The following is a 22,839-nucleotide window of genomic DNA, read 5'->3' as shown; positions in this document are numbered from 1 at the left end:
TACTGTCTTACAGTGTCTCAGTAACTCCTGGGCTTATTCTGGATATCAAATTGTATTTAAGAGGATTGCTTGTCAAAAATGTAACCCCACAGCTGTTATTATAGAAAAACACAGAGAACCAACATCATTATCAGTGTTATTGTTACAGATCACTCAGATGATGAGTCTCAGTGTTATTTAGAAGATCGGTTGCCCATTATTTGGTACTTCCCTAATTCAGTAAAGAGAGGTAAATATTTCTGGAACAAGCCATGGGAGATTTTTGTGTTGGATTTACTCATGGTTTGCGTGAGAGTGTGGGGTCCGGATTTAAATTTGGCACTTGTAGATGAGTGATGTGAAGAGTTGTGTCGTCCATGTACATGCCCCAGGTTGGATGTGCAGGCTGGAGCAACAGCAGCAGGGGACACAAATGAGGAGGACTCTCTCTCGCTCTCGCTCTCTCTCTCTCTCTCTCTCTCTCTCTCTCTCTCTCTCTGTCACTCTCTTTGTGCATATGTGTGGGTCTAATGGAGACAAGGCAGGGGGAAGATGAGTGCCGTGTAGCGCTCTGGTGAGGTCATCAGACTGTGGCTAGAGGCATCACATCACACTGTTTTCTCTTTTTAGTTCCACACCTTCTCCTATGTGCAGATGGGATTTTGGGGGATTTGAGGGACTAAACAGAGTGTGTGTGTGTGTGTGTAGTTAAGCATTCCTGTAAGTATGTCACATACAGATATATGTTTGAGTCATAGTGTGAATTTGTTGTGTGAATTTTGGGAGGTGCATGTCTGTATACGTGAAGCCAGATTTATTTTGTGGAGTTATTGTGTAGCAAAAGAGCTTTTGTATACCACGTAACTGTACAGTAAGCTATGCTGTAGCTAAAGTGCACCTCCTCAAAAACCTAACCACACAAAAGGGCTTCGGTGGATATGACATGAACTGTGATTCAGCTTGGGCTGCTGCTTTTCTTTTGCTGTTTTGTTGCAGATGCCGGTGAAGATTGTGGAAGGAAAGAAAGGAAGGAAACACCAAGCAAGTTGAAGAAAGACTCCATTATCCTTTCTTTATCTGTAGCAGCAAATTAATCTCACAGACATTTTTGTTCAATAGTGTGATGAGCCTGTGAGTTCACTCATTCGTTTTAATTATTTACACCTGTACTTTTATTGTGACATGCCAAAATGTCTTCTTTGGAAAAGGCCTATTGCAAAGCACAGTATTACTTCAACACATCTATCTAGCTGATATGAATACGTGAGGCACTTATGGCGTGGCTGCTGCACACCGTGGCACACATGTATAATTCCACCTTTAGATTTTAGTTTGTGTGTGCATGAGTAGATCCTTTCTTCTTCCCCTCCACTTACTCCTTTGACTACTTCCAGCGCTCACTCCTCTTCCTCTCTCTTTCCTCTTATCTTTTATCTTCTTCCCAGTGTTCTTTCTCCTTCATTGTGCATGGCTGCCCTGCAGACATCCCTTTAGTGTTGGCTGGCATGCTGGTGATTTTTTTGCTTGACTGTTATGCAACCAAATTTAGAATGTTTGAGTCACGCGTTTGGCCATAGGTCGTGCTCTGAAGTGACAGCTTACATTAATGTGCCCCCCAAGGCTCCCCATCCACCCTTAGTTAATGTGTGATACACTGCTTTTTTTTGTGTGTGTTTGAGTTTGTATGCATGAGTGAACAAGCACACGTGCTTGTCTGTGCCTCACGACCATCTGCCTCATCGGGTGCAAATATAGGCTACGTGTTTTGTGTGTTTACATGGTGTATCGTCATGCAAGAGGAAACTGCTCATATAACCCTTTAAGTTTGTGTGTCTGGTTTTAAGTGGAAATTCAAGTGTTCATATGCATTTGTGTAAGTGTGTGTTGTGGGAGGGTCTGGCTGTATCTTGCCAGAAGGTTGGGATGATGAAGAGGGGAGGTGGTGAAAGGTATGAGTAAGGGAGGCCCTCTCAGTCTGTTCGCTCTGCATCAGTTTTGTCTGAATTATGTTCTTTACAAGCTCAAACAACTTCATTTACTATAGAACAGCAGAGAGCAGTGTCTTCTTGCACCAGGAAACACCAAGAAAATCTTTGTAAAAGTAAGTAATGTAAAATGTAAGCCTACAGTTGGTATCATGGGAGAGAACTGATACAAATAAATGAGTCTTAAAAATTGTTATCAAGAAGCATTATTTGAAAAAAGCTCCTAGCAGCTCTAAAGCTAAATTGTAGGAATTCCTGAAGTCTGATTTAAAATTTCTTAGGTTTACTCACTGGATTAATATGTGGTTGCAAAACCAAAATAGTTCTAAAAATAAGCTTGCTTGCATGTGCAGTCTTAAGTTAATGATCTCTTTTTAAAATGTTTTAATGTATACTTGTTGTTTCATTGAAATTTAAAAAAAGAAAAAAAAAACCCTGAAAGGTCAGTGTCACTTTAGATAATGCTTCAGAGCACTGGAGCGAATAATATACATGAGACACATGGATGATTTTTACCCACCCAAAAAAGGTTATGTGATATTATTAGGAAAATGAATAATAATTAAATGACTGAATGAAATAATAAAATGGGTTAGGGTAAAATAAACCATGTCAGACCCATAATTTTGCTTCTTATATTCATTCATTCATTAATTAATTTATCACCAGTGTCTTTATATGAATGTGTGTGTGTGTGTGTGTGTGTGTGTGTGTGTGTGTGTGTGTGTGTGTGAGAGAGAGCAGGCCTTTATTAGAGCCCAGGCCACTGCTCTTTGTTTAGATGCCAGAGGAGCACACTGCAGGGTGGACCTGGGGTGCAGGATTGTGTGTGCATGGTGATGCTTGGGCAGCATTGCAATTTGGCTCCATCCAAAAAAAGAAAAGAAACGTATTTACAACTTTTAATTAATGATGCTAAGAGTGTTGCATATGTGCACAAATGCATTGGTAAACATGTGTTTTTATGTGTCTGCTGGAACATGCGTTTGTGTGTTATGCATATGAGAGTGAGTCAACAAATGCATAAGCACATGCTGTGTGTTTCATGTGTTTTTCTGACCCTGTGATTGCAGCTTTTTTAAGTCTGGAAAATTATCACGAGACAGAGAGAGCCTGCGGCCAAAAGAACATCTCTATATTTTTAAAACCACACAATTTTTACACAGCACCAGTATCCTGCTGTCCACATGGATTCAGCACCAAAATGCTTTTAGAATTTCTCTGGGTTTGTTTCCGGATTTTTGGTTCAATCTCTCACCTTAGATTTTTATCTCAATGTGCACATGGTTGTACTTCAGCTGCAAGGAAGCATTGGATATAAAAATAAAAATACAGCATATAGACAACAGACCATCACATGCACAGAAAGGACTGACATTAAAGTTGAAAACACTCCTAAGTAGTTCTGTTATCTCTACTAGCCCTTCAAAATAAACTAATCTTGGTTGACTTCCACAAATCAAACCTTGGAGTTTAAAAATATATGAATATATGTATATACAGGTAACAGACAAAACCCAAGGTTTCGAGTGAACATGTTAAAGAACTCTTTTTTTTCACCGGTAAAGCAGAGTTTGGGTTCTAAGCAGGCCTCAGTGTTCCTGTATAGACTAAACACTGAATGTAAAAGGAAGCGATAAAATTGATTGCACTGCAGCCACTTATTCATAATGTCTGATGTAGTACTTGTAGTACTAGTACAGTACTACTCTTAGTACTTGTTTGGATGTTTAAATTAAATGTTGTGGTTTTGTGTTGTATGTGAAACAGTGCACATCTTGGGACACAAATTTCAGAAAATATTCAGAAGATTAAGTGAAATCAAATCAAATAATGGCAATTAATGGAACTTTGCACAGTAACATGTTTTATATGGCATAATGTCAATGCAATTACTTATTTGCACACTAAAATGCCAGTCTGACCAAAAGTTCCAGATAACAAATAAACATTCAAATGGATATATAAATCACACTTATATAAATCATGTTTACATCTGGTCTTTAGTATTAGTCAAAAGGTAAGGAAGCTAAATCTTCTCACAGTGCAGTTACACTTGAATATCCTTAATCTTCCTCACTTTCTCACTTTTCTATTGCAGATGTCAGAAATGGCCTCAGGACTGCAGGGGAGTGGGAGCTGTGCGTGTGTGTGTGTGTGTGTGTGGCCTGTGTCAGTCAGGATGCTCCATCCATCTGCCGTTTGTGTTCATATTATAGATATAAATTGAAACATGTAAAATAATGGGAAGATCATCAATCTTATAAGCTGTGAAATCTGAAACATAATTAGAGTAAATGTACTCAGTATCAGAGCAGGTCAGAGAGAGAGAGAGGCATTTGTCATGTCTGGAGAAACACCAGGTCATATCATTGGTTTATCCAAGCTGGCCTCACCCAAGAAAGACGTTCCTTTTGGGTCCAAATCCCTACATGTGCTTCTGTCCTATGTTTGCATGCATTATTGATGTGGGTGTGAGAGACAGCTTGTTTTGAGCCGTATCTTTGCTTCCAGCTAAAGTGTTGTGTTAGCCTAAGTCTGTGAGACATGGGTTGAGGAGGGATGCTCCCTGTAAGAAAGAGGAAGAGGAAGTGAGCTGTGCCTCCCTGACACAAAAACAAAGATGGGTGTATGCTTTGTATTTTCTTGGGAGTTTCTCACCAAAGATGGCAGCTCGCTAAGTGGCCCCTGACCTTTTCGACGTGCAAGTTGAGTTTCAGAGGCCAGAAACTAAACATGATGTGTGTGTGTGTGTGTGTGCGCGCTGCTCCAGTAACACCAATGATTTTTGCCATAGACATTAATTCTCGGCGAATAATGATGCAGTCAGACTGTGAGCAACACGATGAACAAGACCTCCGGTGTCCAGTCATTTCCAGTACAGAGCTGAGGATGAGAGATGCTCAGCTGATATGCAGAAGGTCAACAAGCTTGTTGGCTGAGATCCTGTAACACTGATTATTAGCTGGTTGTTAACTAGACTCATTGAGAAGCACTTCATTCATGAGGGCCCTTGACTAACGTTTCTTTAGATGAGGATTGTTGAGAATACTCGTCACTCCACTTAGAGCCAATCATTTGTTGTTTGGGTGATGGTTTTGTGTGGCTTTCTACATCAACTTAAAGTGGTCGTGAAAACATGGTAGGAGTGTGTGTTGTTGGTATAGTGCAGGATGTCTTGGTGAACTGCTGGAGTTTTTTGCTATAATGGCTGAGAGTTAATTTTCAGATTAGGACCTTTGTTCAAGGGATCTATTTCAAAGACACAATACAGTGTCAAGGGAGCATGTTAGCGCGTGTGTGAGGGAGAAGAGAAAGGTTGACTAGTTTCAGTATCAAGGGAGTAATAATAAATACTAGAGAAAGAGAAGGGTGACAGATGAAAAAGTATCAGCTTGCATGGGCTAAAAGCCTACATCATATGTGTGCAGAGGAGAATGAGAGCTACGAGAGAGAAAGCAAAGAAAGCAAGAGCGGGGGGGTGGATCCATATGACTAGCACATGGCCATGGACGTCTGCTCCGTTCACTTGTTATCCTGACAGACTGAAGACATTAAAACTTGGAGGAAGTAAGAGCAAGGGAGACAGAGGGAGGAAAAGGAGGGAGGAGAGAGGGAGGGTTAAAAGAGGAGGACAGGGTGACTAAGTCAGGAGAAAGGGGAAGTCTTCATGAAGAAAAAAGGGAAGGAGGGAGAGGAGAGAAAAAGGAGAGGTTACATGTGGCTATTTGAGGTAGCCGTGGAGTTATGGAGCGAGACAGAATAGCCGGTAAGTTGTGGGTTTTTCCAACTTATTCGATACTTTAACACAGACAAGATTTTTTTCACAAGGGACTTTCTTTTACTCTTTTCTTTGTTAGAATGACGAGGAAGCAGATTCTTAGCAGTGGCAGCAATCAGCTAGAAGCCACCCTGGCTGTGTTTGCTTTGCTTGGTCAGTTGGGGTGGGAACAGCCATTCAGATACTTCTCGCGGTCTGTGTCTGCATCTTTCTGATTTATTTATCATACATGTCGTTGGAGCTGCAAACCGACCAAAATAATTTTAATCTTCCCTTGTTCTTATTGAATGGGTAGCCACAGCTAAGCTCACTGTGATGTGCACACACTATTTCTGAATGGCTACTCTATGCAGAGCAACAGAGAGTAAACCTCATTTGATGGGCTGTCAAAGATGACATGCCAGAATCAAACGTAATCATCCAGTGCAAAGTGGCTACTGTGTTGTAATTGGCAGCCTTTGGTCGGATACTGACTTACAGGACTACTAGATGGACGATGGACGATGGCTTTCATCACGTGATTGGACTTTAAGCTGAGGAGTCCAGTTGTCAGATTAACTGCGACTGACACAGATGGTTTATTTTAAGTTACGGGGAGTGGAAGCAGAGCTCATATGTCAGATAATATGATTTGGTTTTCAACAGACAGCAGACTCTTTTGAGGAATGCTTAGCATGCATTAGAGTCTGTATTCTGTCCTACATCTGTGGCGTTATAAATCTGTCCTACTCAGTAGCTTCTGGCATGGCTATTTCTCAACAGAGATCCTTCTTGTTTCCTTTAATCACTTACTCTTAATTGATTTTAATGTGTGGTTTGTTTTAAGCCAAGGGAGATTTAATGGAACTTCTGTTCAGGCCCATATGTGTTTAGAGGATAAGACTAATCTAGCATCTTACAGTGATTAAGGCTGGACATCAAGCTGAGCGACACTCTGCAAATTACTGTTTAATTCGACCGTTAATAAGGTGTCTGAGTTCAGCAAGCCCTATTTTTATTGCCACTTGGTGGCAGTGTTGCAGTGTCTTTTTGTCCGTTTCAGTGCAGACACAAGCTCTGTGAAATGTTCCATGTGGATGATTCATATTTTGCAGACGGAGGAATGTTTTTATTGGAGATGGACGAATTTAGTAAAGACTGACTTCGGGGTGGGGGGTGGGGGGGTGCAGGACCTTGTAGTAGAGAGGTGAGGTGGTGTATCATGATTTTTCCACCATGAAAACTGCTATCAGGCATCACTTCCCCCCCTCACTCCTCTCAATTGAGGAAGTCCTGCATGGGCTGAGCTACCTCCTGGTTTTCAAACTGGGCTGTGTAGTTCTTTTTCGACCTTTTGTCTTGACTACAGCCATTGCCCCTACCCCACCCACCTCTGATCACTTCAGAGGTGGTTGATAATGATAGGAGCTGATGCTGTGGTGCATAGCTGCCGATACCAACCTCTTGATTGTAAATGCATCGGCAACGCCTCCATCTTGACCTCGAGTGCCTCCTGCTTTCCTTTTCAGAGCCTGTTCAGGATAAAAATAATGTGTTCAATATGACCTGTTATCTGCCACAACTGTCCCATTTGGTCACCACATTGACTTGTTATGATGGTTAATTGGTGACACATTGCTTTTATGATACAACAAAGGAAACCAATAGTTTTCTCATGTTGCTTGTTGTTATGCCAGTTAAACAGGAAGAAAACCAGCGTCCTCTCTGTTGGGATGACACCAATTGCAGCATTGTGTGGCCTGTTTAGCATCAAATTGACAAAAATAAAAGTAGTGATTCAGTATTTAAAGGTGGTCAGGATACATGTAAGTGAACAAGCTGTATTCATAAAGGGCAGCACATAATGTTAAATGTTACTTTTAACTTGGCCTTAATCTAACTGTAATGGCATGTGAGCTTTAATGGAACATGAGCTCACAATGAGTGTAACTCCTCTCTCTTTTTGAGTCTTTCTGTCTTTTCACACATAAATCTAACCTTTTAGAAATGCTGATGTATCCACCCTGTATACCTTAATAACCCCAAAACACACCCGCGAAAACCCCACCCGCACCCACTTCCACAAACACACATCAACTCAGAGTTAAAGGAACTCAAGGAAATCACCCAGCTCACCATGTTCGATAAAATAAGTTTAGGGGATATCCTCTATGAGTGAACGCCCCGCAGTTCTACTCCCACTACCCTCCCACCTCCCAGTATCTCACTTCATATTGTTTCTCAGATTATTATTTAGTAATGATAAGTGAGGGAGGCAGCCAGCACAGGGAGTTCAGGAAACTGACTGGGAAGCCCCACCTTCAGTCTTCCTAAGGGAGGATTTCTGTCAGGTGAAATTATTCAACATGATGGAAACACAGGTCAAGCCAGCAGTGATAAAAAAGAAATAGATGAACTGCTCAGTGACTGTTCATTCAGGAGAGTGTTTACATGCACCTGTACTTGTCAGCAAGGTACAAAGAGGAAATTAGCTACTGTCAAAATCCGAGGAAATTTAAGAATTGGGAAACTTGCATTGGATGTACACAAAATGCAGTGTTACTTTCCATATCACAAAACATGTTTCTATCCATAATTATAGTATTGTTAACCTTATAAACTTTGACCATTTTTGGAACACACATAGTAATAAAGATAACTGGCCAGCACTTGACTCAATGCACTTTACACCCAAAAATGCTTTCATGCACAAACTGTTGGCCTAATGTTACAAAATCAAGCAGACCATATTTAACAGATGTGTATTTTTCAAAGCATTGCGATACAATCTGATAATAACAGTAATAATATTTAATTAAACAATTCAAAATTAAAGTATTTAAATTAATGTTAATGACTTAGACATCATAAGTGACTCTCCACACTTCATATATCACAGAATTGTGTGTGTATTTTCTTATGTATTTTGTTTTCATTTATATTTTGTGCCATAAAACATATATTTAAGAAAACTTCATTTAAATGCATATTAAATTATTGTATAGATAAACACAGGGATGTATGACGAGCTTCCTCTTCACCTTTGCCATCTCTCACATTCAAACAGACAGGAAACCGAATGTGCAAGCTCTAATCTTCACCTCACTAGATCCGCAAGTTGTCTACAGATGAACTTCCATGTGATACTTGTGTGTTAGATTGCACAAAGATATCACAGACACCATAGATCCTTGTTAAAAATCCCAATTGGGCTCAGTGTAACAATTGCACAGTGAGTAACATCCAAGTCTTAAAACCACTGCAGCAATATTGCTGCCAGCATAAATCGTCCACACAGCTTTTAGGTCAATTTAAAAAGCTTACTATGAAGGATTATACTTTTTCCAAAGAACTGTCATATTAATAAAAACATGCATATGGCATGTGAGTAGTGGCAAAAATTGAATTGAGTTAAAGCACGATATTAGGTGCAACATATGACTCTCAATTAACTCTTTATACCCCTTTAAGTCCCACATTCTCACTGTTCTTCTTTTCTATATATTGTTTATATTTCCCCTGTATTCTGTCTTCAGACTTGTGCAGCGGTTTCACTACCCTGTTTAATTTCACAATATTTCCGCACTGACAGCATGTTATTTAGCGTCTGCTACAATAAGTGCATTTATTCCACTAGCATTCAGGCGTAATTTTGTTAAACGTCCTGGACATGTAGCTCAAACTGATCATCTTTAAAAGGTGTCATTTAGATAAATACTGAAACCACACACATGAGCTCATCTGGGCAAATAAGTAACACTCAAATAGAGAGCTTGATTTTGTGCAACTTCCTGCCAAAAAAATGTTTGTGGTTGTGTTGAATTCCTGTTTGTCTTAAACTGACCAAGCAACAAAGCCTGAAATTTGAGGTAAATAGTAATGTCTCAATATCAATATACAAAAACAAAAGGATTTACTTTCTGGTGTATATAAATCTGTGATATTTTGCACATTGTTGCTTTGCTCCAAGTGCCACAAATAATGGTCTGCACATTAGGGACATGTCCAAAAAAAGATGTTAAAAGAAAAATAAACAAGGCATCAATCATACTGGGAATTTGTAAGGAAAAGTGAATTCAAGTCAATTGAAGCTACACTACTACAAAGTGAACAACAAATCCCACAAAAGCAGAATGAATCACGAAATCTGATAACAATGCTGATGAAAACATTAAATTACTTGGTAAACAACACTATGTATTCATAAGTAAATTACACACTTTCACACACGTAATTGTTGTTATTAACAAGGTACCAAACAAGCACAACTCCCTCAGCGCCACAGAGATATTGGGCTGAATGGTTTTGGTTAAGCAGATTTATCCCACTACCGTATGTGCAAAGGCCTCTGTGTTTACAGTGCTATTTCAGGGGCACCGAGACGCACACAAATTCACCCGCGTCCACAGTCACAGTAAAGTAACCACACGAGCACATACATGCACACAGACACATATTCACATAACATTACTCACAGTGCAAACACACACACACACACACACACACACACATCCACACGCTTCTCCAGATGTTGTTTTGGAGCTTTCCCTCATTGTGTCGCTCAGCTTTGCCTCGCAGCCAGCCCAGAGTGTGTAACCATGTTTAGATAAATACACACTGGCTGGGGGAGGTGTGTATTTCACACACCGTGTGTTTTGGTTTAATTGAGTACTACAGAGACTTGTGGCATGTGGTTTACAATTTAGCCCACTTGGGCCGGCATGGGCACTGAGGGGCCACACACTTTGTTATAAATAATACAGTATGTACTGTATATACACATATAGGTCTACCATATATATATATATATATATATATATATACAGTGTGTGATGCATTTTCATATGCATGTTAAGGTGCTGCCATGAACGCCCAAACCAAGAACACAAGAACGATAAATTCCCATACATAGATGGATGTAAGATGGACTTTAATTGCACAGTATATGACAGCAAGAGATATTCTACCCAGTATAATGCGAGTGTACACGCCACTGTGTGTGCCAAATTCTGTTCTTTATCCTAACACACCTTCACAGCAGTTGTATGAAATAACCAGACTGCACCATAAACACACAGTGTTATTCTGTGTTACCACTGACCTCTCAGGTGTTAGGGTTAGGGGCCACTGGGTGGGCTGGCATCCTATTAGTGCCCCTTAGAATGGAGCTTTTCATTCATATGGGATTTCCCCAAATACTTATAGGCTATATAAGTGCCACTCACTGGTGTTGTACCTTCTTGCCTTCACCAAGGTTGAAGTGCTTTATGTGATATCAGATGGGTGACAGTATCTCTTGGCTCTTAGGAAGTGGAAAAGGCAACTTCCTGTGGTCCTTGTTTTAGTTTTATTTTAGGTTTCCTTTGAGCGTTGATTGTGGACCAGTAGACATGGTCAAACTGACCTCGAATCACAGACAATTTATCTCAAATCTCATTTGCAGTCACGTCTGGCTCCGAACAGGAAGCTGTGAAAAGCCGCTCACTCATGACCAATCAGTAATTACAGCGATAGCATCACTATTCGTTTGTTTCTGTGAGAGATTCATAGATAAGAAATACTGTAGCACATCCCACAGGGAGAAAGTGGATGTGGTCACTGCACCAACGTTGATATTTCATCACTTTTATTAACATCTTTTCAGCAGGGTTTCTCTGTCACCCCAACAGTCTCTAAATTGGCCACAGCAGCTTCATATACAAGTAATGTAACCATACCCACCATATAAAAACTGGCTTGTCGTCAGCGTCCCTCCCTAAAGAAATTCTGCCGTGCTAGATTACCTGTCCACTAAGCTCAAATTCCCATGTTGTTCCTGATAATATGGTGTCACAGAGGGCAGGTTGGTGCACGAATCACCCCAGATTCCCCAGAGGCACCGCCATATATCCCTAATGTCAACTCTCTCCAGAAAGTCTTTAAGGTTTTTCTGTCACAGGAAAGCAGCTTCCACAGTGACTCCACTTAATTAACATGTCAGCCAGTTTGTAGAGGTTGTTTACTCAAAACTGAAGCCTCAAACTCTCACTTAAACTGTAGTCCCTCTGTAGCCTTGACAGAGGCCCTGCCCTTCTGAAGGCCATTTTAAGAACCACAGTTATAACAGTCTTTTATCTGATTGCAGGTTAACATGGTTAAAGTGACTGTGTGACATGTTGTCCACTTTCACTGAGCTGTTCAGAGGAAATCAGACGTGAGAGCCACTGTGGCCGAAAGTGGCTCAGGGAATGACAGGGTCTGTTGTCTGCGTGAATGCTTGCACATGCAAGTATGAGTGTGTGGGGGGCAGGGGAAACACACACAGATACACAGGACATGAGGTTGAAAGGGGGAGTGTGTTTCTAGGAGGGGAGGAGAAGGGAGGAGACTTGCCTTTTAAGTCTGAATGCAGCGATGTAGAGAAGTTAGTGGGAAGTCAGAGAAAATAAGTTGCTCCTTTAAGAGAGTTGAGGGCTTGGACTTGTTTCTAATTTACTCTATTTTGGATTTTGTTCAGAATTAACAGGGAGCCACTTGAAAATTAAGGAAAGAAAAGACGTTTTGTGAAATTTCATGCAAGCAGAAATGTCTGATTCTGGAGTCAATCCACACTTGGAAGGAATTATTTCTGATTTTGAAGGTTTGTAATTGTGTTTTCTGCTTTTTTTGTTTCATTTACAGTGTTTAAATGTTGGCAGTTTGTCATAAGCAGCTATATCTGTCAGAAGTATGCTGTTTGTGAATAGTACCTTAAAGCGCATGTATTCCTATGACTGTAGGTGCTGTGCATGTGTGTCTGCTTGTAAATGTGTATTAAAAACAGGGTGGTGGACACATGCTAGCCAAGTCCCTGTAGCCTATAGTCTGTTATTGATTATACCCGAGTTACATCAATAATAGAAACAAACACAGCACTGACACCACACAATTCCAGCACCGGAAAGCCTTCAGCTGAAAGCACTAAGAAGGAGACAGTGGAAACACCAGCACTAAGAGCTAACATCTGTCTAACATCTCATAACACATTCACAACTGTGTCTCTCCTTTGTTTGCTACGCCAAGGTAGAGCTGGCATTTATTCCCTTTGTCCTCGTCTTCCTCTGTCATTCTGTCTTTCTTCCTTCCACATTTCTTTCCTGTTCCTCCTCCGGTCACACTGGGGCCCTCCAGCTGGTCTTTGGCCTGATGAGCGCTGTGAAGATGTAATGTAATGATGCTGACAGCAGAAGCCAAAAAAAGTATAAAACCTAAACAGTATATCGATTACTACGTTTGAACATTTCAGGTACCACAACTTCCATCCAATAACCTATATAATAACCTAATCAGTTGACTGCTTGCTTATTCAGTGAATTCATCTGTGTTACTGTCATCTCTGTCTCATGTCTGACTGACATGCAAAGTTTGGATAAGCTGAAAGAATTCTGTTTTGCAATGCTACAAAACTGAATTGGAAAAACCATAAGAATTGAAAAATGACATGTCAACTTGCTTAATGCCTGTTTTGTTTGTGGCTCTTTCATCTGATCATGATAATCGGACGTAGGTTATTTGACTGAGGTTTGACAGTTTCTATAGTTGAGGGATAGTCTTAATCAGATTAAAAGCAAACTATTTGTGGTTACACAGAACAGAGAACTCTGTTTTGATTATGATGATTATAATCATGATTTGGTCATTAGAAAAACCTGATTGATCTTAAATTATGTGAACTGGTCAACATGCCTGACTATTTCCTTATTAATTTTTACTGTCACTGTGGATATGTCTAGGGACACACCTTTCACTTGTGGTCAGTAAAAGCAGGGTTAAGGGGTCAGTATGTGTCAAACATACTGAAATCCGCTCCCACTATACCTTTCACACCTTTGAACTGGGAGGACTGACGGTTTTTGAAAATTTCCTAAACCAACAGACCGACAGCACGACCACATTATAAAGTGATTGGCAAGGTTTGCATAGGTGAGAGAATATGAAGGGTTTGAACTTTTATCTCAAGCTCTTTTTTCCATTTTTCACACAACTCCTTTTATCACTTTATGTTTGTGCAAATGCGCAAAACCATGCAAGACTGTCCCAAAGTGTGTGCCTTTATCCTTGTTTGAACGATTGTCGTGTCTCGCCTCTCCCTGTGGTGGTCAGCTTTCAGCCTTGCATTTGAATGTGTGGCGGTTCAGAACAGCTATAAACACTTTTGCCTTAAGTCGTGGTCTGACTATATGTTATACCAGCTAGAACATTTCAAGCAAACCACCGACATTTATTGGTATGTTTTTGTCAACTGAAAACATGGCATGGGCTTAATTTTTTATACAAAGATTATAATATTAGATCACATAGTGTATTAATCATAAGCTTGTTCTCAGTCACTGGTGGCCAGGCATTCTCTATGCTGGCAGGCGATTTTGTGCAAATTGGATGTTACAGGAAATCCATGTTAACTTGTTTAATCAGAGTGACATAGGTAGATTATATTGGTCAATATGAACCATTCGTCCCATCCCTGACAGAAACAGCCACAGAGAGAGGTGAATGGCAAACACTTGACTGAGTAAATCCCCGTTTTATCGCAGATCATTATGTTTTCCACTACACTGCACTGCGCTGTATTTCACACTGAGGAGGAAATAGGCAAAGAGACAGAAAAGGGAATTGGTGAGCACACTAAAAATGTAATAATGCCTCTTGGATGGACTCTTGTGTGGGGCTGTTATGGAAAATGGATAGTAGAAAGTACCATAACAACTGCACACTGAAACAATATTATGATTTTCTAAAAGGTAGAAAATGTCTCTGCTGAATATAAACGTATGAGTCACCAGAGAATAAGCCCAGAATAAGCCCTTATTTGTGTTTTCAGAGAAACTTTGTAGTGTCGTACACAGGCTCCTGCCAAGCTAAACTGAGACCAATCCAAGGTATTTTGTGCTGATTATCTGCTTAAAGGTGCCATGTTGTTTCTCCAGTGTGGCATGTGGCATGTGGAGGAAATTAATGTTGAAATGCAGCTAGTGCATGTGTGTGGTACAACTTCTAAACCTGGAAGAAAGGCCAGTATGTTATTAAGTTGGTTTGAGTGGGTGATACAACACTTTCTTAACGGCTCTCAGTGGTCCTGTTTGCTCTAAGAGTTTTATTAAATCACTGGTGGCAGAAAAGCATGTAAGGCATATGACGGCGTTAGACCAGTTCTGTGAAAATTGGATTTCTATATGTACTGTTTGTGATTTTCATGTGTACATGCCATTTAACTGGCAATCTTTTGCTAATCATTTTGTCTCTGCTCCTTCTACCATCACACACTCTCTCTCTCTCTCTCTCTCTCCCTCCTTCTCCCTCCCTCCCTCTCCCTCTCCCTCTCCCTATCTACACCCCGATGTTAAAGATGGCACTGACAGCTTATGTTCTCTACCCAGTAATTTACTTGCACATTCAGTGTCCTACCCTCTTGAAAAATAATGTTTTTGCTGAAACATGTCTGGATATTTTAATTTCTGGTAAGATCACTGAGCTCTAATTAATCAGATGCCACTGGTCACTGATGTAGATCAATCTGTTGACGTGACGTGGATGGTTAACCTGTGCTTGATCAAAGGAACAGAATAAGGCTTTACCTGTCAAAGGTTGAGGCCTAGAGAGCCTGGAGCTAAGCAACAGGTCAGCTATTCAACAGCTGCTTAAATGATGATGTGTGTGTGCATTGTTATGTGTGTGTGTCTGCACTCTAAAATCTCCAATTGGCGTGAAATTACCTCTTGGTTCTGTTTAGCATTCAGATCCTCCTTTTAAACAGCTGGCATTTCAGCATTACAGAAAAGATTTCTACTCAAGGTCTGCACGAACTTACCTCTTCTGTGACAAGTCTTCCCACTCTACCAGACACCTCTAACAATCCCAGAATTCCTTAGTCCAGGACACAGGGTGTCGGCCAGACCTGGAGGGAACCACACAGTCACTCTGACACAGTGAGCTACACTGCTGCTGGTCAGCATTAGTAAAGCAACACCATCAGTGGGCAGTGGATGGAAGTGTGTGTTTGACAGTGTAGCATTAAGGTTTCGTCTGACCAAGCAAAATACCATAGTGTGGAATTCTATCTTTCGTTGTTTGGCCTTGTCTTGTCAAGTAGGATGTTTTTTCTGGTGTGACCACATCGACTTGTATTCTGCGGCTACTGACAACAGATAAACTCCACTGTGCATAAGCTGGTTTTGTATAACCAGTGTTTGACAGAGAGTAACTGTCTTGCTCACTTGACTTATTGCCTGAGGCTAGAATTACAGGATGGATTAGGAGTTCAAGGCTGTGTACAGTACAGTACATCCTTTATTAATTAAAATACTGGTGTAGTAGTTTTTTGTTCTTTTTTTTTTTTTACTGCATAACCGCATTTGGTTTTTATTTGAGAAAGCCCTCTATTTCTAAATGCCTCTGCTTTATAATATTAATGTTTTCTGATCTGCTCTTGTTTGCTGTTACAAAAGTCAACAATTTGTACAGCTGTTTCACATTCAAAGCTTTCCATCAGTTTGGGAGCACTTCCATTTCCTGAAAGCTTTTTATTGTGACATATCTGTAGGAAGTGTTGTTATGCTTCATTATTAGCACCTTAACATCAATCACCAGAACAGATTAATCATTAAACAGTGTTCCTGTTATATATATTATAGTAAGTCAGAGCAGCAGACAGTATGACTTGACTATGTTATTATCTGGAAAAAATACCAGATGATGCAATATTTATGTTGAGTCTACATTGTTTCCTGGCCTTTATTTTAGATTTCACTGATGGAGTATAAAATTGAAGCTATTTTAGAAATTATTTGGGATTTTCAATGTTGTAATATCATGGTATAGTATTAATTTGTGCTGTCCTAGTCTTCATTTTTCCTGGGCAAGGAAACCAGTGTTTGACAGAGAGTAAGGCTTGCGGGACTGTCCCAGATCCTTGAATGAAACATCAGTGTATCTGTCTGTTTGGTTAAGTCCACATTACTGAAGCTTTCCCCTCTCTTTGGTCCAGAACATTTGGCTTACTCTGTATAGCCCAACCCTAATACAAAGTAACTAAATGCACAGATGTCAATTATGACAAGATCATTACTCATTACCTAATTTGTAACAGGAGTGGGACGTTACCATAGTTAATCTTTGTTGACTGCTGTCAGTCCCCACTAATGTCAGTGATAGTGAACACAATAAGTGGCAACTTTGTCTTGACCTGTTTTAACCACGCCCTCACCCTCATACCCTGCAACCTTTTTGCCTCTCTATCTCCAGTCTCTTTCCCCTCCTTTCCCCCCGTCTCTCTGTTTTCCTCCCTCTAACTTTCGACTATCTCCTATTAGTGCATCTGGGCTGAGATTATGCTAAATGTTTGTGTTCATTGGTTGGGATGTCCTTGAGAGAAAAGTGATGACACTGATGATAAAGAGGCAGCCTAGCCTAACACCTGGACTGTATTAGGATAAATGACCATGAACCAAAGTAAGGATACAGCTGCCTCCATCTTTGTTTTTGTTGCGCCAATAATCCTGTACTATATTGTCTGTGCTGCATTATCTTCCCACATGAGACACCGTGAGATACTGGACACTGAGCGGTGATAGGTAGTGGAGCGACGAGGGGAGACGAGACTCCTGGCTGCTGTTAATGAGGTTCCTCTAAAGTAGACTGGACCTCTCATTTCTAGCTCATTGTCTGGGAATGCTGTTTCGCTGGGAATGATACTCCTTCATCCATCTGTCAGTCCGACGCTCATGCACAAATATTCTTCCTAATGCTCCGTAAATCCTACATGGAAGTAAAAGACCTATTTCCCCCTTTTGCGTCAGCTGAACAAGAAAGATGCAGGAGTCTGTGGGAAGAAGCATGATCCTTAAAAACATAGGGGTTGAGTGGTCATCTGAGAGAGAAATGCCCCGAATGCCTTTTTCCTTTCACCATATTTCCAGAAAACATTAAAGCACGGCAAGATTATAATTCACTACTGCCCTTAAATCATGTATCCTTGACTGCACAGTCTCTAAATACAAACAAATGGCTCGAGAGGAAAGCACTCAAGTTCTCTGTAGTCCTGTGCCTGACGGCCTATCATCACAAAACAGCCAAGTACTGAAATACTAAAGTACAGAAATACTAATCTAGCATCACTAACAGGTCACTGACAAAACGTTTTGGCTCAGCTCTCTTGTTTTGACAAAACTTGTGAATATGGTTCCTGATGTCCCACCCGTGTTGGGACATCACCCGTGCTTTAGTTCTCACATTTACAGCTCTTCCAACATGTAACAAAAGTCTACAGCAAGTGTCAAGAGATGTTAGAGTGTACATGGTTCCCTGAAGTGTTGGGGCTCTGAGGAGGTTAAAATTAATGCCTCGCTCCCTACACAGTGCAGTCTTAAAATGTGCATCATAACCTTTCAGCTCCTTGTGAAAATCTGCAGGCCAATTTTGGCAGACCAATTCATTCTCTGGTCAGAGTTGAAAGTAGCCACAACCTTGGATTCCATCTCAGCAATCGTAAAACACAAGACAGAGGAAAGCAGGGGTAAAAAGGACACAGTCCAGTGGCAATATGGGTTTGGCCACCACTTACAAAGTTTATTGTGTATAATGTTTTTAAATGTATATCTATCAAAGAAAGGGTTTTTAAAGCTGTTTTATGGTACCTTACTGGATAATGAACTCTGTTCTCATCAGAACTTCGACATAGAAAATAAGCAATGGGACTGTGGGAAAATGTTAAAGTGGGTATAGTTGGCTGTTTAATGTATTTCTAACACTAAGATATTTTTGTGCTTATTAAGGAAGATTCTACGGTTTTTAAACATAATGTAGGTAGTGTATAACTAGCTGAAGCTGCTAAAGCTAGCCATACAGCCTTAGCAAAACCTCTATAGTGCGGTAATTGTGCTTTAAGGTCTAGATAAAGGCATAAACCCCAAGACAGAGTGCATATCCATTTACTCCTGTGGTATACAAGAAGGTCCTTGGTGTATCCGACTAACAAAAAAAATACTTTGGCTCTGGTTGGATTTTTTTGTCAGGGGAAACATTGTGATGTAGCTTATAGTATTACATAGTAGCTTATTCGATTTTTGGTGCTGGCTGGTGTGTGGGGAGATGACTTTGATGCAATTGTGTTGAGCTCCACAACCCCACTAACAGAGTTTTGGCTTTACACAGTGTTCAGTGGGGCTGGGGCATGGTCACCTCCCTGTGGGCGTAGTCGCTTAAAAATAAACACGTATACATTCTCGTAACACATTCTTGCTTGATTTTACAAGCACTTTGAACAAAACTACATGCAGTCAAAGACACGCGCACACACAGACACACCACAAGCCACAAACAGATCAAACAATCAGCACTGCGTTTTGGTTTGTGGGAAACAGGAGATGTTCTTCACGGGGTGCGTGAGTGGACTGGTCTAACTAGTGTGTCATTATGATACCAGCTCCTGGCCATTGGCTTGGCGCAAACTCAGACTCAAATTCAAGTTAACTTTGAGCCAGTGCACTCTTCCCTGGGGGTTTATTCCATCCCTCAGTATCTTCATCTTGGACAGTAAAGCTATGTTCTCATGTCACAAACTAACCAAGGAGAAGGATGCGCCTCTATCTCTATGCTTATGTTGTTCACAAATAGGGAGACTTGGGACTTTTGTTTTGCCTAAATGCTTGGCAGTGAACAATTCTTGGCTGATTGCGTGCATTTTTACATGTCATGAAACGCTTCTGATGGCCCTATGGAAAAACCTAGAATTTTATATAGTGGTGTGCCACACACGTAGCATCTAAGTCACGACAAAACCATGCATGAATTGACTTAAACATGCTATACAGTTTAGTGAAAAACCTGCTGCTGGTGATGAGGGATGTAATGGAATTAGATAGTTATGGCATAATAGCTTATGCATGCTGTTTCCTTTGTGTTGCCACCAAAATTGCTTCTACAGCTACCCCACCCTCAACCCCAGGTGCTTTACTACTTAGATACTGTTCATAATTTTTAGAAAACAGATTTACTCTTTTTACTGCTCAGTTAATTGGTATGACCTTTTTGATAAATATTTTATAATATTCTTCCTACTTCCTATAAACAGCAATCTTGACCCATAAATGGTTTATAAGCAAAAGATGAGTTTGTTTTGGTTAAGAAATGCTTCCATTATATTGTGAAGTGTTTCTGCATTTGAGTGTTTCCATATTATATTACTTTGTACATTACATTTCAATTGGAAATGTTATAATTGTTACTCCACTACATTTGTCAGCTGAAGTTACTATTTACTTTTCAGATGAAATCTTACAGAAAAAAAAATATTTTCGAACATTTATAAAATACAATGCAATATTATTGCTAGTGGTTTGCAACCTTTTTGGCTTGTGAGCCCTTACAAAAAAGCTATGTCTTCCTTCTACGTCTAATTGCAGCGCCTAGCTAAACTCCACATAAATAACCTAATCATTTAATTCATAATAAAGTATCAGTCGCAGTGTCGCATTTTTCTGCAGAAGCAGTATACCTTAGATGCTTTAAGTACATTTTGCTGATGATACTTTGTACTTTGATCCTCTGTACTTTTACTTGTGTAGGATTTTGCATGAAAGACATTTACTTGTAATTGAGTACTTTAACATCGTTGTATTGATACTTTTCAGTAAAGTATCTTTATATTTCTTTAACCACTTTGTTTACCCAGTTATAGTTCACCAATTTGTTAAGTCATGGCAACAAATAACAATTACTTTAATTATTTTACTTGGAGATCATTTCTTTAATTAATTAATCCATGGTTTTGTAAACAAAATGTCAAAACATTTCAAAAACTTAAATATCTATCACTTTTTCCAAAACCCAAATATATTCAACTGACAATGATATAAAATAGGGAAAAGCAGAGAATCCACTGGAGGAGCTGGAACCAGACAATGTTTGGTATTTCTGTTTGACTTATCCAAGTAGTTGCTGATTAATTTGGCTAATCAGTGATTGTCATTTCGGCAGGCAAATCCTATGACTGATATGTTGTGTTTGTCCCGTACATGCAGCTCTGAAGAGGTCCTTTGAGGTGGAGGATGTCGACACTTCATCTCACTCTTCCCCTGGCTCCCGCCGAACAACCAGCTCCCCTCACCGTAACGCCATGTCTCCCACCAGCATCTACTACCGTGACCTGGGCACTGCTGCCCCAGCCACCAACAACAACAACCTCAACTATACCCAACCCCGCTCCATCATGGGAGGAGGAGGCTCCAAGACCCCCGAGCCTGTGTCGCGCCGCTCCGAACTTTCCATCGACATCTCCTCCTCTTCCAGCAAGCAGGTGGATAACGTCACTAGCCCTGCTTCCACACGCTTTGCTACCAATAGCGCCCTGAAACGCCCTGAAGTCCTGGGCCACTCCAAGACCCCTGAGATGAGCCACAAAAGGGAGGTCACCTTTGCCAAGGCACCTACTGATTCCCCAGTGATACGTCGCAATGAGGGCAACAATAACAACAACGGCACCAGCCGGATCCCTGAGCAAAATCACGCTCGCAGGTTTGAGCCTCCCAGTCCTGGAGATGTCCGTAAACCTGATATCAGCATCACCAGAGCTCCCCCAGAAAACAATGGTCACCATCCAGCAGTGCACCACTCACACCACCCCAACCCTCACCACAACACCATCGTCACCACCTTCCGCTGCTCTTCACCTAGTCATGCTGGACGAAAATCCCCCAACCCTGACAGTAAGTCTGTTTAATCAAAATGTTGTTGTGTGTATCCTTTAGCTATAACAAATGTGTCGAAGTGCACTTCATCCCTCATAAAATATGTGAAACAATGATTTTGTAAGTATTTTAAATCCAGCATTGTTTACATCTATGTTTAGTATCTCGCAGACTTCTTCTTCCCTGTCTTTACTGGTGCTTTGCTGTCTATCTTGGCGCACATGTTGATCGGCGGACTGGTGTGAAACCATGAGCAGTAATGTATTTCAAGTCACATGCCCATGCAATTTCTTGCCCATGAATGATAAAAACAAAATGGGGACCCACTCATAGAAAAACTGCTTTACAGCACTACTAGAGGTCGAAATGTCTACAGGAACCCTTTAAAGTGTCAGTCAGTGAGATTTCTTTGGGTGACATGTTCAGGAAGAAGTGGGAAAAAGAATAGGCCAAAGAATTTCCTACAAACCCTTGCTGGTGGCATACAAATACATACAAAACATGTTTTAATTACAAACTTGAAACAAATTTGTTTTAACCAGTCACTGGAGTTAGATTTATATTTAGATGATGTATGTGTGTGATGTATTGCTTACTATATGGTTGTATTTGGCATGTATATTTGTAAGTGGTTTATTTTTGCTTAGACAGACACACTGCAATGCTATCTATATAAAATAATAATAAACAAGAAATAGTTAATAATAATTGTTGTGTAAAAGCCGAATCAGAGACGGCAGTGAATTACCTTTTTAGCGTAGCAGTGCTTTGGTGCTGTGATTTAGTTCACCAACTTATGTGACTGCTTTAGCACAGACTTACCAGTTTGATGTGCCATCAGGGGAGAAGAGATTAAAGTGATTCTAATAGGCTTCCTTAAACTCTAATTAAACTGAATCACATTTTCTTGTGAAGGAAAGGGCAACTTTTTAGTCTTGGCTGTAAATTAGTTTGCATTCAAACCCCACTGGGTAAAAAATGTCACATTTTCCAGATTACATTTCATTTGGACTCTGTTTAATTTGAGCATTTTCTTCTGTCTTCATATCTTCCTGATTCTTCCCGGCTCACACTGAGGTAACATACTAACCCAAGGATCAGATCTCTCACTAAGAAAAAAGTCAGTAACAGGAGCAGCTTGTTTGATTAGTCTGATTTCTGCATGTCTGTCAGTAATATAAGTAACCATGTCCTTGGAGGCCCGTCTGTCAGTGGAACCAGCAGACTGAAAGTCTGTATTTGTGGTAATCCATGTCTGTTCTTAATGCAGCACTGGAGCCGGGGTGGTTTTTGTTATGTGATGAAAGCCTAACCTTGGCAGCTCCAGTACAGTAGAATGGTAGTTAAATAGTAATTAGTGCTACAGTTGAAGAAAAACTATATGCAATAGAGAAGGATAGATTTTGGCCCACAA

At 40.4% G+C, this 22,839-nt stretch overlaps 1 protein-coding gene across 3 annotated transcripts in view; it reads left to right on the top strand.

The window, feature by feature from the left end:
• Positions 1-5,588: 5,588 nt before the first annotated feature.
• The window catches only part of sept9b (septin 9b), a 57,852-nt gene continuing 40,601 nt past the window's right edge, over positions 5,589-22,839 (top strand). Inside the window, exons 1-2 of one of the 3 annotated variants that reach the window (XM_038713761.1) lie at positions 5,589-5,733; positions 20,760-21,443. In XM_038713761.1, coding sequence (XP_038569689.1) covers positions 5,712-5,733; positions 20,760-21,443 — 706 coding nt within the window. In that variant the 5' untranslated portion in view covers positions 5,589-5,711. Of the gene's footprint in view, positions 5,734-12,136; positions 12,344-20,759; positions 21,444-22,839 lie in introns of those variants that run through there. The other 2 variants (XM_038713762.1, XM_038713760.1) reach the window with 2 other exon arrangements.

This window comes from Micropterus salmoides, unplaced genomic scaffold (genome assembly GCF_014851395.1).
Source record: "Micropterus salmoides isolate LMB-PRFRI ecotype aquatic unplaced genomic scaffold, ASM1485139v1 Ms_hic_scaffold_12, whole genome shotgun sequence".
NCBI lineage: Eukaryota > Metazoa > Chordata > Actinopteri > Centrarchiformes > Centrarchidae > Micropterus > Micropterus salmoides.
This window is presented reverse-complemented; position numbering and strand designations above follow the sequence as displayed.